The sequence below is a fragment of the Pseudophryne corroboree genome, chromosome 7, assembly GCF_028390025.1.
Source record: "Pseudophryne corroboree isolate aPseCor3 chromosome 7, aPseCor3.hap2, whole genome shotgun sequence".
Classification (NCBI taxonomy): domain Eukaryota; kingdom Metazoa; phylum Chordata; class Amphibia; order Anura; family Myobatrachidae; genus Pseudophryne; species Pseudophryne corroboree.
Window position 1 is genome coordinate 227795416 of NC_086450.1, and position 14004 is coordinate 227809419.

Sequence of the window (14004 nt, forward strand, 5' to 3'; positions counted from 1 at the left end):
TACTTGGTCTTTTACGATGACGGAGCAGAGCTCAGGACTAGACAGCATTTCCTGCCGAAGGTTGTCTCTGTGTTTCACCTGAATTAACCTATTGTGGTTTTGTCAAGTTCTGACACTTCTGCTCCTCCGGAGGCATTGGATGCTGTGCAAGCCTTGAAGGTCTATGTCAAGCGGAAGGCTCGGCTCAGAAAGACGGATTCCTTGTTCGTGCTCTATGATGCACAGAAAAAGGGTTGTCCTGCTTCAAAGCAGTCCCATTGCTCGTTGGCTTAGGCTTGCTATCCAACAGGCCTATGTGTCGGCAGCCTTACCTGTCCCTAAGGCTCTGAATGCCCATTCTACAAGATCAGTGGGCAATTCCTGGGCATGCGGCTGACCGCAGAGTCTCTGCCTTACAACTATGCCGAGCTGCTACCTGGTCGGGGAAGAACACTTTTGTGAAGTTCTACAAGTTTGAAACCCTGGCCAAAGAGGATACCCAGTTTAGGCAGGCAGTGCTGCAGAAGTCTCCGCATGTTCCCACCCGTTCTGGAAGCTTTGGGACGTCCCCATCGTACAAATTCTGCCCAATATACCTTATGGATGCTAGAGAAAATTAAATTTTAATTACCTACCGGTAAATCCTTTTCTCGTCCATAAGGGATATTGGGCGCACGCCTCAGTGCGTTAACTTTTCTGCAGGTTCTATCTTCTGTGGTTACCTGTGCAGTTGTTGTTTGTTATTGCCACCAGCCGTTGCTGGTTGTTGTATGTTCGTGGTGTGCTGGTGTATAAATCTCACCACTCATTGTTATTATGTTCCTTCTCTCATATATGTCCTTTCTCCTTCGGGCACTGTTTTACCTATAACTGCCTGTGGGAGGGGGCATAGAGGTGAGGAGCCAGCATACCCAGTGAAGAAATGTAAAGTGCACCGGCTCCTTTGGACCCCTTCTATACCCCATCGTACTAAGTCTTCCCAGTATCCCTTATGGACTACGAGAAAAGGTTTTACCAGTAGGTAATTAAAATCCTATTTTCTGCATGGCGCTACAGGTCTCAGTATGTTGGCATCTGTTATGTTTAAAATTAGGGTGTGCAGCCCTCCCCTCTTCCTCTCCCTTATCCCTAAGGTGTTCACAAATTCTGCAATATCACAGTGAAGTATGTGGTGGTTAATAACAAGCCGGTGACTGGGGATCATGCTCTGACTGCTAACTGCCTTCTGAGATTCTAATAGCATCCAGTAGCTCAGACTGAATCCATGTATGTGATCGTGTCATTCTGTCCCATCTGGACTCTTGGTGCATCTGTAACCAGACTCTGTGATACTTTGGCTCTCATTTAGCAAAAGCGCAGTGTGTTATTAGTCTGCATAAACTTCATCATGTATGTTCTGTTTAAAAAAATAAAAATAAAGATGGTTTTTCATGTAATTTGTGACATTTTGTGATCCGGTTTTAAGTGTTCAGCACTGTGTGTAATGGTGTGTACACACGGTGAGATCCTTGCTATGCCCGATTTTCACTTGCGATTTCCCTTGAACTCCCTGGAGCCCAGATAGCACAAATTTTGACTAACTTTTCTTGAGCTATGGACTATGGGGGTAATTCTGAGTTGATCGCAGCAGGAACTTTAGCCCTCATTCCGAGTTGCTCGCTAGCTGATTTTAGCAGCATTGCACACGCTAGGCCGCCGCCCTCTGGGAGTGTATCTTAGCTTAGCAGAATAGCGAACGAAAGATTAGCAGAACTGCTACTAAATAATTCTTTGCAGTTTCTGAGTAGCTCCAGACCTACTCACAGATTGCGATCAGCTCAGTCCGTTTAGTTCCTGGTTTGACGTCACAAACACGCCCTGCGTTCGGCCAGCCACTCCCCCGTTTCTCCAGACACTCCCGCGTTTTTCCCTGACACGCTTGCGTTTTTTAGCACACTCCTGGAAAAAGCTCAGTTACCACCCAGAAACGCCCCTTTCCTGTCAATCATTCACCGATCAGCAGTGCGACTGAAAAGCGCTGCAGGATCCACAGCAAATCTACTAAGTTTTTAGTTAAATAACTAAGCGCATGCTCCCCTGCGTGCCTTGCGCATGCGCATTTACCAACAAATCGCAGCATAGCGAAAATCGGCAACGAGCGAACAACTCTGAATGACCCCCTTTGTTAGCAGTTGGGCAAAACCATGTGCACTGTAGGGGAGGCAGATATAACATGTGCAGAGAGAGAGTAGATTTGGGTGGGGTGTGTTCAATCTGCAATCTAAATTGCAGTGTAAAAATAAAGCAGCCAGTATTTACCCTGCACAGAAACAAAATAACCCACCCAAATCTAACGCTCTCTGCACATGTTATATCTGCCTCCCCTGCAGTGCACATGGTTTTGCCCACTACTAACAAAATTCCTGCTGCGATCAATTCAGAATTACCCCCTATGTGTGCTTACGATTTTGGCTTATGTGAGATGTCATTGACATGTGAGATGAACTAGATAGTACACCGATCTAGCAAGGATTGACTTGCCTGCACAGTCTATCTTTTCTTGCGATGCTGACTTGGCAGGACTGCGCATCGGGATCGCAAGGTGACTTTCACCTTGCGATCTGCACTAACTTTTTTTGCGATTTTGACTATATAGTCTAAATCGAAAGAAAATATCTCACCGTGTGTACACACCCTAAGATATGATAAACGACATCTGCAACACTACATATATGCAATGTTTCTCTGACGTTCTAAGTGGATGCTGGGACTCCGTAAGGACCATGGGGAATAGCGGCTCCGCAGGAGACTGGGCACAACTAAAGAAAGGTTTAGGACTACCTGGTGTGCACTGGCTCCTCCCTCTATGACCCTCCTCCAGACCTCAGTTAGAATCTTGTGCCCGGCTGAGCTGGATGCACACTAGGGGCTCTCCTGAGCTCCTAGAAAAGAAAGTATAATTTTAGGTTTTTTATTTTCAGTGAGATCTGCTGGCAACAGACTCACTGCTACGAGGGACTAAGGGGAGAAGAAGCGAACCTACCTGCTTGCAGCTAGCTTGGGCTTCTTAGGCTACTGGACACCATTAGCTCCAGAGGGATCGAACACAGGGCCCGACCTCGATCGTCCGGTCCCGGAGCCGCGCCGCCGTCCCCCTTACAGAGCCAGAAGCAAGAAGATGGTCCTGAAAATCGGCGGCAGAAGACTTCGGTCTTCAACAAGGTAGCGCACAGCACTGCAGCTGTGCGCCATTGCTCCTCATGCACACCTCACACTCCGGTCACTGATGGGTGCAGGGCGCTGGGGGGGGGGCGCCCTGAGCAGCAATATTAAACACCTTGCTGGCATAAAAATCACATAATATAGTCCTAGAGGCTATATATGTGAAAAATACCCCTGCCAGATATCTATAAAAAAGCGGGAGAAGTCCGCCGGAAAAGGGGCGGAGCTATCTCCCTCAGCACACTGGCGCCATTTTTCCCTCACAGCTCCGCTGGAAGGATCGCTCCCAGGCTCTCCACTGCAGTTTCAAGACTACAAAGGGTAAAAAAGAGAGGGGGGGCACTAAATTTAGGCGCAGTAGTATACATATAAGCAGCTATAAGGGAAAATCACTCAGTTATAGTGTTAATCCCTGTGTATATATAGCGCTCTGGTGTGTGCTGGCATACTCTCTCTCTGTCTCCCCAAAGGACTTTGTGGGGTCCTGTCCTCAGTCAGAGCATTCCCTGTGTGTGTGCGGTGTGTCGGTACGGCTGTGTCGACATGTTTGATGAGGCTTATGTGGAGGCGGAGCAGATGCCGATAAATGTGATGTCACCCCCTGCGGGGCCGACACCTGAGTGGATGGACTTATGGAAGGAATTATGTGAAAGTGTCAACTCCTTACATAAAAGGTTTGACGACCTAGCAGATGTGGGACAGCCGGCTTCTCAGCCCGTGCCTGCCCAGCTGTCTCGGAAGCCGTCAGGGGCTCTAAAACGCCCGCTACCTCAGATGGCAGACACAGATGTCGACACGGATACTGAATCCAGTGTCGACGACGATGAGACTAATGTAACTTCCAATAGGGCCACACGTTACATGATTGAGGCAATGAAAAATGTGTTGCACATTGCTGATGTTACCCCAGGTACCACAAAAAAGGGTATTATGTTTGGGGAGAAAAAACTACCAGTGGTTTTTCCCCCATCTGAGGAATTAAATGAAGTGCGTGAAGAAGCGTGGGCTTCCCCCGATAAGAAACTGGTAATTTCTAAAAGGTTACTAATGACGTACCCTTTCCCGCCAGAGGATAGGTCACGTTGGGAAACATCCCCTAGGGTGGATAAAGCGCTCACACGCCTGTCAAAGAAGGTGGCACTACCGTCTCCGGATACGGCCGCCCTAAAGGAGCCTGCTGATAGAAAGCAGGAGGCTATCCTGAAGTCTGTATATACTCACACAGGTATTATACTGAGACCAGCTATTGCTTCAGCATGGATGTGCAGTGCTGCAGCTGCGTGGTCAGATTCCCTGTCGGAAAATATTGATACCCTAGACAGGGACACTATATTGCTAACCATAGAGCATATTAAAGACGCAGTCTTATACATGAGAGATGCACAGAGGGATATTTGCCGGCTGGCATCTAAAATAAGTGCAATGTCCATTTCTGCCAGGAGAGGATTATGGACTCGGCAGTGGACGAGGTAATGGCCGAAATGATGATACTCATTCGAAAAAGGAGTTTTAATTATCCCGTACTTGGACGATCTCCTGATAAAGGCGAGGTCCAGGGAGCAGTTGTTGGTCGGGGTAGCACTATCTCGGGAGGTGCTACAACAGCACGGTTGGATTCTAAATATTCCAAACTCCCAGCTAATCCCTACGACACGTCTACTGTTCCTGGGGATGGTTCTGGACACAGAACAGAAAAAAGTGTTTCTCCCGGAGGAGAAAGCCAAGGAGCTGTCATCTCTAGTCAGAGGCCTCCTGAAACCAAAACAGGTGTCGGTGCATCACTGCACGCGAGTCCTGGGAAAAATGGTAGCTTCCTACGACGCAATTCCATTCGGCAGGTTCCATGCAAGGATCTTTCAGTGGGATCTGTTGGACAAGTGGTCCGGATCGCATCTTCAGATGCATCAGCTGATAACCCTGTCTCCAAGGACCAGGGTGTCTCTGCTGTGGTGGCTGCAAAGTGCTCATCTTCAAGAGGGCCGCAGATTCGGCATACAGGACTGGGTCCTGGTGACCACGGATGCCAGCCTTCGAGGCTGGGGGGCAGTCACACAGGGAAGAAACTTCCAAGGACTATGGTCAAGTCAGGAGACTTCCCTACACATAAATATTCTGGAACTGAGGGCCATTTACAATGCCCTAAGTCAGGCAAAACCCCTGCTTCAAAACCAGCCGGTACTGATCCAGTCAGACAACATCACGGCAGTCGCCCATGTAAACCGACAGGGCGGCACAAGAAGCAGGACGGCAATGGCAGAAGCCACAAGGATTCTCCGATGGGCGGAAAATCACGTGTTAGCACTGTCAGCAGTGTTCATTCCGGGAGTGGACAACTGGGAAGCAGACTTCCTCAGCAGGCACGACCTCCACCCGGGAGAGTGGGGACTTCATCCAGAAGTCTTCCAACTGATTGTAAACCGTTGGGAAAGGCCACAGGTGGACATGATGGCGTCCCGCCTAAACAAAAAGCTAGAAAGATATTGCGCCAGGTCAAGAGACCCTCAGGCGATAGCTGTGGACGCTCTAGTGACACCGTGGGTGTACCGGTCGGTTTATGTGTTCCCTCCTCTTCCTCTCATACCCAAGGTACTGAGGATAATAAGGAGAAGAGGAGTAAGAACTATACTCATTGTTCTGGATTGGCCAAAAAGAGCTTGGTACCCGGAACTTCAAGAAATGATCTCAGAGGACCCATGGCCTCTGCCGCTCAGACAGGACCTGCTGCAGCAGGGGCCCTGTCTGTTCCAAGACTTACCGCGGCTGCGTTGCACGGCATGGCGGTTGAACACCGGATCCTGAAGGAAAAAGGCATTCCGGAGGAAGTCATTCCTACGCTGATTAAAGCTAGGAAAGAAGTGACCGCAAACCATTATCACCGCATTTGGCGAAAATATGTTGCGTGGTGTGAGGCCAGGAAGGCCCCAACGGAGGAATTTCAGCTGGGCCGTTTTCTGCACTTCCTACAGTCAGGGGTGACTATGGGCCTAAAATTGGGTTCCATTAAGGTCCAGATTTCGGCTCTATCGATTTTCTTCCAGAGAGAACTGGCTTCACTACCTGAAGTTCAGACTTTTGTTAAGGGAGTGCTGCATATTCAGCCCCCTTTTGTGCCTCCAGTGGCACCTTGGGATCTCAACGTGGTGTTGGATTTCCTAAAGTCACATTGGTTTGAGCCACTTAATACCGTAGAATTAAAATATCTCCCGTGGAAAGTGGTCATGCTGTTGGCCTTGGCTTCGGCCAGGCGTGTGTCAGAATTGGCGGCTTTGTCATGTAAAAGCCCTTATCTGATTTTTCATATGGATAGGGCAGAATTGAGGACTCGTCCCCAGTTTCTCCCTAAGGTGGTATCAGCTTTTCACTTGAACCAACCTATTGTGGTGCCTGCGGCTTCTGAAGACTTGGAGGCTTCCAAGTTGTTGGACGTAGTCAGGGCCCTGAGAATTAATGTTTCCAGGACAGCTAGAGTCAGGAAAACTGACTCGTTTATCCTGTATGCACCCAACAAGCTGGGTGCTCCTGCTTCAAAGCAGACTATTGCTCGCTGGATCTGTAGTACGATTCAGCTTGCACATTCTGCGGCTGGACTGCCGCATCCTAAATCAGTGAAAGCCCATTCCACGAGGAAGGTGGGCTCTTCTTGGGCGGCTGCCCGAGGGGTTTCGGCTCTACAACTTTGCCGAGCAGCTACTTGGTCGGGGTCAAACACATTTGCTAAATTCTACAAGTTTGACACCCTGGCTGAGGAGGACCTAGAGTTTGCCCATTCGGTGCTGCAGAGTCATCCGCACTCTCCCGCCCGTTTGGGAGCTTTGGTATAATCCCCATGGTCATTACGGAGTCCCAGCATCCACTTAGGACGTCAGAGAAAATAAGATTTTACTCACCGGTAAATCTATTTCTCGTAGTCCGTAGTGGATGCTGGGCGCCCATCCCAAGTGCGGATTGTCTGCAATACTTGTATATAGTTATTGTTTAACTAAAGGGTTATTGTTGAGCCATCTGTTGAGAGGCTCAGTTATTGTTCATACTGTTAACTGGGTATAGTATCACGAGTTATACGGTGTGATTGGTGTGGCTGGTATGAGTCTTACCCGGGATTCAAAATCCTTCCTTATTGTGTCAGCTCTTCCGGGCACAGTATCCTAACTGAGGTCTGGAGGAGGGTCATAGAGGGAGGAGCCAGTGCACACCAGGTAGTCCTAAACCTTTCTTTAGTTGTGCCCAGTCTCCTGCGGAGCCGCTATTCCCCATGGTCCTTACGGAGTCCCAGCATCCACTACGGACTACGAGAAATAGATTTACCGGTGAGTAAAATCTTATTTTCTTAAGCTAATTGTTACAGAAAATGTATGCAGTGCATATGCACTAAACATACATCAGTTATACAGTACAGACTTGGTATACTTCAAAGACCACATATGCTGCACATTACCCTTAATCTCTGTACATAAATGACAATACATTTAAGGAAAGAGCACTACCTTGCTCTGCAGTAACATACCAGTTAGCAATGTAGAATAAACCAACCATAACAGGTGCAATGTTAGAACCAGCAAATATTACTATAGTATAATAACTGTATTAATATCTAATTATCTGTATTCAACAGCTGCTCCAAGCAGGAAAGGGCTAGAACTTGTTCAGGAAATCACCATACAAATATACATAAAAGCATGCTCCTAAACAGTAACATGTTTTTATTCTTCCCGGCCCCCCTATTTCCAGAGTTCTACCCATGAAGTACAGTTTCTATTAGTTAGGTTTATAATGCACTGTGTCACATAAAGTAAATTTAAAAAAAAATATTGCTATTGTAATATCTCCTAGTTGATCAATTGATCACTTTTTGCTTTTTTTCAGGGGAGCTGGGAGATTTTGACCCTTTGGAGCATACTCCAGATCTGGTATCAGAATTTCGCTTTGTGTCGACTCAGACTGAGGATCTGGAGCTGGCGGTGTTTGAGAAGTGGAAGGAATTCAGGTAGAATTTCTTGTGAAAAATTTTGAGTACATTTTATTTGTACTATACTGATCCTTGCTAAATGAGAACTTTCCATACTATTTAATTTTGTTTCTTCACCCAGAATTAAAATTGATTCAGTCTCGATGTTTCATCTCCTATTAATTACTGAATGCACTGCACTCCTTTTCTAGAACAGATGGTGTGTTTTAAGTATTCCGCAGCCAGAACCTTAACCTGTTTCTTGTCGGCTTTGCTTTTCTGATTACAAGACACCGTGCCGTAGGGTGCCCTCTCCCACCCAATATTTAAAAAGGGACAGTGCATACCTACAGCACGTGCCTAAAAACATATGGGGGGCATGACTTTATGGGTTAGGGGTGTGGCTAATAGTACCTATTCACATTACACCTCACAGTAGCTGCCGTTACTCGCATTACACCCCACAGTAGCGTCCATTACTCTCATTACACCCCACGGTAGCGTCCATTACTCACATGACACCCCACGTTGGCACCTGTTACTCACATTACACCGCACAGTAGCATCCATTACTCACATTCCACCCCACGGTAGCATCTGATACTCACATTGCACCGCACAGTAGCACATTGCACCCCATGGTAGCGTCCACTACTCATATTACACCGCACAGCAGAACCCCTTTTTACGTGTTACACCACAGTGGAGCTCCTACACCTCATTCCTCCTCATCCCCCTCCCCCAAGGTGTATTGTCGGTGAGCAGGGTGTAGTGTCAGTGAACAGGTTGTAGTCTCAGTAAGCACAGTGTTTGTGTGTGAGTGAGAGACAGCACCAACCAACACATGGTTTCTGTACTGCTCTTTGCTTATCTGTATAAACCAGTGGTCTCCAACCATTAACTGGGGTGTGAGCTACTTTCAGAAAATAAAACCTCTGAAAGAGCTACCCCCTCCTCCCCCAATGCACGCGCATTCCTGTGAATGTGGGTGTGGCCTAACAAAAGTGGTGTGGCCTCACAACTACAAGTAATGCCCCCCAGCAGTGCCACATACACAAACCATGCCCCCCAGCAGTGTCAGAAACAGTGCTCCCTGCACAGTGCTCACCGCTGCTGGCCTCTAGCGCCACCGTAGCTGCTGTACCTCCTGTATGAGGGATGGAAGGGGAGGAGAGCGCAGCGCGTGCTGCTCCTGTGACTTCCGGAGAGCGGCTGCGGTGAGGGTCACCACTGTCACTTCACTGAAGGAACCAACAGATAAGCTTGTGGAGGGATGCTTGAAATCTATTTACTCCCTTACAGGTGCTGTACATAGACCCACTATTGCGGCCTTTTGTGGGCTGCAAAAGGAATTGAAGCATGGGTTCAGGCATTAGAGGAAGAGCTGCCCGAGGATATATCTGACAATGCCAGACAATACCTGTCTCACATTACCATCTCTGTCTATTACTTTCAGGAGGCGTCCCCTGAGGCGGGTGTGTTGGCAGCCAAGGCATCGACTACGTCTGTCCTGGATCGCCGTGTTCTGTGGTTGAGGTCATGGAAGGTGGACCTAGACTCCAAAAAGACCTTGGAGGTACTCCCCGTTAAGGAGGACATTTTGTTTGGGGAAGACCTAAATAAAATTGTGTCTGCTAAGGCTGCCTTTCTCCCAAATATTAATCCTTCTGCACAGAAGGCTAAAGGTACCACTTTTCGTTCTTTTCGGCCGCAAGGGAAAGCAAAAGTCAGGCATACCGGAGACAAACTCGTGTTCCCAAAACCACTAAGCCCAAGGCAAAGCAGTCCTGGGGGAGGCCGACTTCTGCAGTTCACCCAGGTCTGGTTAATGACCACTTCAGACGCATGGGTGTGAGAAGTTGTCTCTCACGGGTACGCAGTCTCCTTCAAGAGACGTCCCCCTCACCAGTTTTGCACCACGGTTATTCCTTCGGATCCATTAAAGGCACAAGCTTTGCAGATGGTTGTGAGTTCTCTCCTGAATACAGGAGTGGTAGTGCCGATCCCCCTTTCCCAGAGAGGCAGAGGTTACTACTCGACCCTTTTTCTATTTCCGAAACCCAATGGGTCTTTGGGCCTATACGCCACCTCAAATCACTGAACAAGTTTGTGAGAGTGTTCAAGTTCCGTATGAAAACACTGCGCTCAATTATATTGGCTATGGAACACAGATATTATATGGTATCCCTGGATATACAGGATGCGTACCTGCATATACCTATTGCCATGTCGCAACAGCAGTATCTGCAGTTTGCTATTGGCAACCTCCACTATCCGTTCCAGGCTCTGCCATTTGGACTGGCTATGTCTCCTCCGGTCTTCACCAAGGTCATGGCCATAATGACGGCGGCCAATCTCTGTCGCCAGGGAGTCGGGATCCTACCGTATCTGGACAAGTTGCTGATTCTGGCAAACTCCCACAATGTCCTCCTCAGTCATCTACAACTGACTGTAAGCTTCCTACAAGCCCACGGTTGGCTCATCAATTGGTAGATATCCTTGCTGGTCTGAGCTCAGAGCATGGTGCACCTTGGGACAGTCCTGGACACACACAGTCAATGCCTGTTTCTGTCTCCAGAAAAAGTCCTGAGACTTCAAGACAGGAAAAGATGCTTCCTTTGTTGCCCGAGAGTGTCGATACAGTCTGCAATGCAAGTACGTGGCCTGATGGTGTCTGCATTCGACATGGTAGAGTTTGCTCAATTTCATTCTTGCTCTCTGCTGAGGTTAATACTTTCTAAGTGGGACGGCCTACCTCATCCGATCAGATCTCACATGATCACTTTGAGTCCGGAGGTTGGTCTGTTGCTGACCTGGTGGCTACAGGACCAGAAATTGAGCAGGGGCCGTCCCTTCTGGGTCCCCGACTGGGTCCTGCTGGCAACGGATGCCATTCTGAGGGGATGGGGTGTGGTATGGGAGCAACACTCTCTCTTTTCAGGGTCGCTGGACCAAGGAGGAGTCACTCCTCCCAATAAACGTTCTGGAGTTGCGGGCGGTGTTCAATGCATTGACTCTCGTCCTGCCTCTGGTACAGAACAGGCCAGTTTGAGTACGGTCAGACAATGCCACCTTGACAAAGACCCTGGCACGGGTCGAAACGCGTTGGTGGGGAGGCCTGCATCTGGACTAAAATTTACCCTTGTGGGAGTGGAGGAGATCCGACTAACGGGGCCCCATTTTTTTCGGCACACCATCCATTCACCTCCACCTACCAGGGTATGATTACAACTTCTTTTATTTGATGTTGTTCGTTATTAAAAAGAACTTTTTATACTTCAACATCTTCTCCGATATATTTCTTTTGGAGAAAATGTGCGTGGCCTTTAAATAAGGAGGGGAGAGGAAAGACCCACCATACATGCATGTTATATATCGGCAAACTGGGAGTGCCATACGTAGCGGGCAACCCCGACATCTTTTGTTCACGTGGTGACGGATTGATTATCCACAGAGATTTTGAATCTATATGCACGTTCCCTCTGCACTGTTTTGGAAGGGGGATTTCCCCGTTATATTCAAACGGTCCTATGAAAATAGTTAGAGAGTGATTACCAACATCACCTCACAGTAATACACAAGGATTTGTGGTGTGTGTTTGTGTTCTCTTTCATGTATATGGACATATCGTAAAAACTGACAGGAAGAACCCTCAGATCCATCATATTAAAAGAACTTAAGGGAAGCGTATACATGTATTTGTGAGCGCCTGGGCTCAATATTTGTTTTTTGTTTTCTTGGTGTATTCTTTTGTGTGGAACTGTTGTGGTTCCATATCCAATATATTTCTCAGGCTGCAACACACTAGCGCACAGAGGTACCTCAATATTTTTTTACAGCTGGTAGACCTGATGGCGTCTCAACCCAATCACAACGTTCCGGTCTTCGAATCAAGGTCCAGGGATCCTCAAGCAGCGTTCATGGACGCATTGTCAATTCAATGGAACTTTCGGTTGCCCTACGTGTTCCCTCCAGTGTCTATCCTGCCCAGAAGTTCAAAGTTCTTGTCGCTCCAGCATGGCCCAGACGGCATTGGTTTTTCGACCTGCAGGGTCTATCGACAGAGCATCCTCTTCTACTTCCTCAGCGCCAGGTCTCCTCGTACAGGGCCCTTGTCTTTATCTGGACCTGACCAGGCTGGCTTTGACGGCGTGGCTCTGGAGGCATCACTACTGAGAGCCAAAGGATTCTCTGAGGCTGTCATCCAAACTATGTTAAAAGCCCGCAAACTGGCATCTGCTCGGATTTATTACAGGGTCTGGAATTCTTACTTCACCTGGTGTGCTGATAAGAATTATGTTGCATACAGATTCAGAACTTCCAGAATTCTGGCTTTTCTGCAAAGAAGCCTGGACTTAGGCCTTCATCTGTCCTCCCTCAAGGTTCACATATCTGCCTAGTCAGTATGGTTTTGGAGAAAAATTGCATCTATACCGGATGTTCATACATTCACTCAGGGTGTTTACGGATTCAACCTCCCTATGTCCCTCCTGTGGCTCCATGGGATCTTTTAGGGAAGCCAATAGGTCTAAAAGACAATGCACAGGTCTAAAATAATATGATCTAATTATACAAACCAACCAATAGAGGAGTTATGATGTCTAGGTTATAAGAGACCAAAGACTGTTATTATATTGGGTTGGAGGTGCGCCCCTAAGCATGAATTACAATACGTTTCTTTGGAAGTTATTAGCGTAAACCACTAATGGGTTTAACACTAAAAAGAGAGCTTAGTGTGTGGCGCACTTTTTTGAAATGATTTGATAAATGCCAAAGTTAAAACTTAACTTTTATTAGTATATTAAAATAAATCTCTATGATGATTTGGGGGGCGTGGCTTGGCGGGCTGGGGAGAAGGACGTGCCTTGGAGCTGCTCCTGCACGGCGTCCTTAAAAGTAGGTACTCACACTGCCATTTAGCCCACCAGGTTCTCCCACGCCATCTGCTACCCCTCTGCTGCCGACGGGGGACTGGAGGAAGCGGGTTGCGGAGCCGGGGGACGCTCAGTGCGTCCTTGCGGGTTGCTGCCCTCTTCTCTCCCCACAGCCGGGACCTCTAGTGCGCCGGGAGCCGGCCGCGGGTTTCCAAGGCAACGGAGCGGAGTCTCCCGCCCCGCTCGTGCCCGCGACTGAAGCGCTGCCTCTCCTGCTCCCCGGAGTGTGTTACCTGGCGATCCAGGTCCTGGTCTCCCCCTGCATACAGCCAGTATTCTCCCCTCAAGCAAGGAGCTCACATCCTGGATCCCTTGGGTCGTTTCCTCGGGCTGTACATCACCCGGCGGCCATCTTAAGTGTGGGGAAAAAAATACTGAAACAGCCTGCAATTCCACCTGTCACCAGCGGCTGGGACTCACTGGCTGGACTGACCAGAGAAGCTCTGCTGCATGTCCATTTCCACACTTCTCCTGCTTTTCAAGCTTTGTTGCTGGGGTAAGCGGGTGAGGGCAGAAAGGTGTTCTGTCTCCCCATACTGTATGCCCTTCAGCTATATTTATATTTCTGTGCACAACCACAGGTTGGTTTATCTGTGCGGCCATAACAACAGCTGACCATCCTAGATTTATAGGGTTGGAGCTCCCCCAGCAGGTGTACAATTATATTACAGCTACAAGCTTATATACATCTTTTATACCTTGTCATACCCTACCACTCCTTTTACGCCATAAGCTCCTCATAATAGATAAGTACATGGCTAAAACTCCCAGAAACCCCCGCGGTTCACAGGCGAATAAAGGCCGGGGTCGGGATAACATCCCTGCAGATAGCCCTCAGTCACCGGCATCTGGTCCTAATAATAGTCCATTGCGATGCTCATCACTTACTACAACGACGGATCCTACCAAATCCTTTACAACACATGAGATCACTGACATCTTGGC

General features: G+C 48.2%; 1 protein-coding gene across 3 annotated transcripts in view; it reads left to right on the plus strand.

The window, feature by feature from the left end:
* EPB41L5 (erythrocyte membrane protein band 4.1 like 5) overlaps positions 1 to 14004 on the plus strand; it is a 562556-nt gene that overhangs the window by 239530 nt on the left and 309022 nt on the right. For all 3 annotated transcript variants that reach the window (XM_063933986.1, XM_063933985.1, XM_063933987.1), the window contains exon 8: positions 8044 to 8164. In XM_063933986.1, the coding sequence (XP_063790056.1) occupies positions 8044 to 8164 (121 nt within the window). The remainder of the gene's footprint in view (positions 1 to 8043; positions 8165 to 14004) is intronic.